At 34.0% G+C, this 5,453-nt stretch overlaps 1 protein-coding gene across 1 annotated transcript; it reads left to right on the top strand.

Moving 5' to 3' along the window:
• The first annotated feature begins 993 nt into the window (after window positions 1-993).
• Window positions 994-5,155, top strand: LOC120518037. Its single transcript, XM_039740589.1, has 9 exons — window positions 994-1,168; window positions 1,551-1,751; window positions 2,028-2,153; window positions 2,334-2,605; window positions 2,806-2,994; window positions 3,542-3,613; window positions 4,100-4,186; window positions 4,545-4,596; window positions 5,088-5,155. The coding sequence occupies exons 2-9, from the start codon at window positions 1,556-1,558 to the stop codon at window positions 5,153-5,155; spliced, it is 1,062 nt and encodes a 353-aa protein (XP_039596523.1). The 5' UTR covers window positions 994-1,168; window positions 1,551-1,555.
• Window positions 5,156-5,453: the final 298 nt, after the last annotated feature.

The raw sequence follows: 5,453 nt of genomic DNA, 5'->3' as shown, positions 1-5,453 counted from the left end.
TGTCTGTGGAGCTAGATGTTCTTTTCCTTTGAGACTGGGGGTGGTTGCCAACCGAGCTGTTATATTTTTATTGATTTTAATTCGAAAAGGATAACATTCCCATACAATCGAGTCAAATTTAACAAATCCAAACAAAATTTGACCCCCAACCATGAGAAAAAAAAGAGAGGAGCCAACAACCGCAGCTACTCCATTAAAGGAGCAAAACAAGAAGGGCATCCTTCTAAAATGTTTTTGATTAGGTCCTGCCATATTTTTAAAAAGTTTTGCACAGACCCTTTAAGTGAGAATTCGATTTTTTCCAATTTCAAGTAATATGAGGAACGTTTAAAAAGTTTCTGCACTTTTTATAAACTCTATTTATTAAGACTTTCACATCACTTTTCTACGTAGTCACCTTCCTTTGCGATGCATTTTCCCAGCGTCGTACCCACTTTTTAATGCCCAATTACCACTCCTCTCGCCTTCACTGTTTCTGAAGAAAATATAAAAGTGCAGAAACTTTTTGAACGTCCCTCATATAACATCAGTTACCCCCTGACTTAAGACCGGTGGGGTGGGATTTTTCCAGTTGAGCAAGATAAGTCTATGTGCTAATAGTGAAGTAAAGGCAATTACAGTTTGTCTGTCCTTCTCCACTTTAAGCCCCTCTGTATGGCAAGCCAAATTATCATTCAGAGATATCATTAAAACATTTAAAGATATCTTGAACACATTTAAAGATATCTCTAAATCTTTAAAGATATCTCTAAATAATTACAGATATCTTTAAATGAGCGCTTGCGTATTTAAAGATATCTTTAAATGATTTGCAGATATCTTTAAATGAGCGCTTGCGTATTTAAAGATATCTTTAAATGATTTGCAGATATCTTTAAATGAATTACAGATATCTTTAAATAACTTCCTCTTTATTTAAAGATATCTTTAAATGAATTACAGATATCTTTAAATCACTTCCTCTTTATTTAAAGATATCTTTAAAACGAATTACAGATATCTTTAAATCACTTCCTCTTTATTTAAAAGTTGTACTCATTATTCAAAAATCACATCACTTCCTGTGAAAGGCTTCCGTTAATCGTTCGTGTATTATAGAATTACAAATATACTTGCATTTCTGTTTTCCAACGTGCGAGTAGTGCAGTGTCACAATCACGCCCCAGAGGTAATGCTCAACATTCATTTTATAGTAATTTTTCAGAGTTTTAATCATATATAGCACCGTTTCACACAAAATATCAATGGCAGCTGCCGCACGTTTGGGTTTCTTAGTTCGAATAAAGGCGGTCGTTTCCAGTCCGATATTTTACCTTTTTATTCTGGCGTTAGGATTTTTTTCCATATTTTTTGTCCATGTGTGTAAAATATGAAATATGAGAACGATTGTTTGCGCCGTTTATGTTTGCTGTGCATAAGTTTCTCGCAGCGCTTGTTATTTACTTATTTATATGAAAGTCAATTTCGACATGTTCATCATGCGGCTTTCCAACGTAGACGACATTTAGATAAATGTGTGCTTATGTGTACTGTTTAGCTTTCCTTTGCAGATCACATGTCAAGAGAGAGGGCTGAAGTCCAGCGCGTGTTAGCCCAGGCGCTGACATTCGTACATCAAGCAGAAGAAGAACTTGGAGCAGACATGGAAGGGCAGAACTCGGCTGCAGATTCTGAAGCGGCCGCATTTGTTCGCGAAACTAGAGCCTTATTTCAAAGACGTTCAACTGCAGAGACGAATCACAGAAGAGGAGGTGATGACTAAATAACTTCCAAGTCGTGATACGGAATAATTCACTTCATAATTAAAAATTGCCCGTTTATCACGATTAATTCATGATGGAACCTTATATCCACTTTCCTTTGCAAGTTTGTCAGTCAGTCAGTCGGTCATTACACAACCCGCTATATCGTAACACAGGGTCACGGGGGTTGTGTATTTTAATTATAATACGCGCATACTAACAAACATGTGATGTATTAGTGTTAAACTAATTCGTGAAACATAACCTCCCACTGTATTTCTATAGGCAGAAAATATAAAGGACGGGTTAGAGGCGATATTTGGAAAAGTAACTTGTTTCTGTTACAAAAACACAATGAAGACTTTGTCCCTCCACCATTAGAAATGGCCAGGTTGACAAGAAATGGTTTAGGTTAGTAATTTTAATTTATAGTATAGGTGTCTATATTTTGGCAGGTAAAGTATAAATTGTATTAATTATGAAGTGATTTCAACATCTGTAATTACACAGTCTATAACTAAAATCTCAAAAGTGTTGTAATATGTAATATTACAAAGAAATGGCTGTAGTTAACAATTTTAAATATTGCAGGTGTTCCTAAACATGAACAGCCTGGTTCTACTGAAAGATATGGCTCAAAGTCAATAATTCAAAGGAAATGGAATTTTTCTCGTTTTGAGAAGTTTGTACAGGATAGCTTTCCTGAAGCACCATTGCATTTGACCGGCTTCACCTTTGCAAAAGCAGAAAAAGGCAGACGTCTTAAAAAACTTGCTGCAACAACAATACATGATTTAGAATTGGAAATTGGAAAAGGGAAGATTTTTGTAGTTCCTGGACGAGATCTACCTCTACCAGTTCAGGTTTGTTTTGTAAGCAAACTTGTATTATAAATTAATATTGATAATATAAGTGTGAATATTTTTTTATTTGTTTCATTTTCACAGTACCATTTTGCAAAAGAAATCAACAGGCATCTATCTATCACATATAGTGCCTATTTATCCACAAACATGTACATGCATTATATAGCTGCTAGCATAATTTTTATATTGTCATACAGCTGACAGAAGTAGGAATGTCCTCAGTTACTTTTGCTGACAGACCTGAAACCAACTTGCAAAATGAAGGTCAGACCCAATTAGAAGAAGTGCATGATGCTTTGAGCTCAGAAATTCATCATGTAGGGAACAACCAGGAGAGGCTAAATGTCAATGTACAGACTATAGAAGACAGTCATCCCCAACATGAGGTAAGGGTATATTTCACAGTACTTCTTTAAGAAATTGATAAATTGTGCCAGCAGCTGGCAGGAGTTTACCAGGCAAAGGCACCACTAAAATGAAATATGGTGGGTGTTTGCAGTTGAATGTACTTTGACAGTAGGAGTGGTCCCAATCTGTATATACTTATAATGTATAGATGTCTTGTACAGCATTAGAGGGGGTCATTTGCAAAAGGAAGCAAAGGTTGTGACCTAGTGCCGGCCCCGCCCCTGGAAACTACCTGCTAGTCAGGGCCACCTCATAAGTTGCATACATTTCTCATATACTGTAATACCAAGATTCATTATTTAAAATTCTAAGATTAATAAGAGGATATCTCTTGTATGTTTGTTAGATAGAGAATGCAAGTGTGGTTTATGTATTCTTTACAGATGAAGCATTACAATGTGAATGTTATACTGTATTGCAATTACTTAAAATGTGTTTTTACTATACCTAGACTGCATTTTTTCTAAAATTGTATTTAGTAAAGCAAAAATGTATTTTAGGGTTATATACACTATTTATTTTTAGACTCCTGTCTTAGATGTTGAAGTTAGAGAAGAGTCAGTTCAGAGAGTAGCAGATGTTACAAACCAACCAGAGGTATGCAAACATTTTCACATTTTTGTTTAAATATAAAAGCATATGATAAAAACATAGTGCCTGTTTGTTTGTATTACAGAATTGTACAAATTTACCAATCTAAAGCAAGTTTAATTTGAAAATCACTTGTGTATAAATAGAAAAAATGTGTACATTTTCACATTGTGTTCCAATGTAAACCTTAATGTAAAAATAGAGAGAAATTTCAGGATTCTTTAACCTGATATTAATTAAAAACATCCTTTTAATAACACCATAGGATTAGGTTTTACAGTAGGAGCTGCAATTCTGAAACCAAAGACAAAATACTGTACTGTAGTTCTAGCAAGAGGTATATATCTTTAAGCTCATAAATTCTGGTACAGATATAAAACCTCTATGGTTTCCAGCATTTAGTTTCTTATTAATCTTTATTTAAGTTTATAAGTACAAGGATTTATTAATAAACCATTCTACTTTAGGTAAAATTTGGGGTTTACTTTTTAGTTTCAGTTGTTATCTCTGACTACTGAGGCAGCAACAGCAACACCACCACCTTCTCCTTTTGCATATGTAAATACTGGGACTCCAACAGTACGTATCAAAGTTCATCTTTTCTTTGTCACATTCTGTTCTTGTCTACTGCAGTGTTTTCTAGTGCACCAGGATAAACTAAATGGTCTTTTATAAAAGAGAAGAAAAAACTATATTTATTAAATGATGTGTTTTTTTTAGCATATTCATTTTTTGTTAAGGAGAGTTATACATTCTTTTAACTCATTGTGTAGTAAATTTACTAAAACAAAGAATTATGAGAGGGGTGTAGGGTGCAGTTTGGAGGTTAGTTTTCCATCAGAGCTGTGGTTATTAAATAATAATTAATACTGTGCTTCTTGTGTGGTCTGCATTTTCAGTTTATTTATTTATTTATTTGTTTATTTATTTTTGTAAGATCCAAATACACCAGTCACATTCTGAGGAAAAGGAGTTGGATCTTAAACAAGGTAATATTACCATTCACTCAAAATGTTTTAGCTCTTGAGTGATAAAAGAAAGAAGAAAAAGGTAGTATAGCAAATAATACAAATGTATTCTAAGACCTTAGTTTATACTATTTTTCTGTTAGGGTAAACTGAATCTGTTTCCCTCACAAAAAACTTTAGTTGACTTCTCATTTTTATAATAATAATTTTAAAGTAACAGCAATTTCAGCATATTGCTAGATATATTGTTTTGGCTTCAGTTCCACCTCAACAAATGACCTTTAAGAATACCTTTAGAGCAGGTTTCAAAGTTCTAATTACAAACCTTGAAAGATACCTATGCTACGCCATGTTCTGTCATCTTACCACTTCCTACTGATCTGATGATACTGTTACATTGTTATACAACTCAGAACTTTTTCTAGCCAGTCTTCAAATAATACAAGATATGAGGTAAAAAATAAACAGCTTTTTTTGAGATGCACTTTTCACATTGTTTTAATGTGTTGAAGGTTTTTCTGAATTGGAATTGCTTGTTGAAGATGAAATTTGTATCAGCATAAGAAGAGAAAAATCTTAGAAGATGTTCAAGCAATCTATAGTAAAACTGACATTCTGAACAAACGTTTACGTGTAAAGTTTATGGATGAGGAGGGTGATGACTTTGGAGGCTTAACAAAAGACCTTTTCTCTTCCTTTTGGAATAAGGCTTTTACTGAATGGTTTAAAGGTAAGATGCCCTTGTTCCTTGTCTTCCTATAAACCAGTTCTCTGAAGCTCCTGGCATATTCTCTGTTGTTGGCAAAGTACTGTCACATATGTGTCAGCTCATCCATTGTATACCACCTCGGTTCTGCAGGTCAACTCTGCTTTCCATT

Source organism: Polypterus senegalus, chromosome 17, assembly GCF_016835505.1.
Source record: "Polypterus senegalus isolate Bchr_013 chromosome 17, ASM1683550v1, whole genome shotgun sequence".
In the NCBI taxonomy this organism is placed as follows: Eukaryota; Metazoa; Chordata; class Cladistia; order Polypteriformes; family Polypteridae; genus Polypterus; species Polypterus senegalus.
The sequence above is the reverse complement of the archived record's forward strand: the minus strand, read 5'-3'. Positions and strand labels throughout refer to the sequence as shown.

What these genes read in the sequence shown, in the direction of transcription:
- LOC120518037 (XM_039740589.1), top strand. Translation starts at nt 1,556, where the DNA reads ATGTCAAGAGAGAGGGCTGAAGTCCAGCGCGTGTTAGCCCAGGCGCTG. An exon ending in GACGAATCACAGAAGAGGAG is followed by an intron (nt 1,752 to 2,027) that starts GTGATGACTAAA and finishes GTATTTCTATAG; the next exon opens with GCAGAAAATATAAAGGACGG. An exon ending in GTTGACAAGAAATGGTTTAG is followed by an intron (nt 2,154 to 2,333) that starts GTTAGTAATTTT and finishes TAAATATTGCAG; the next exon opens with GTGTTCCTAAACATGAACAG.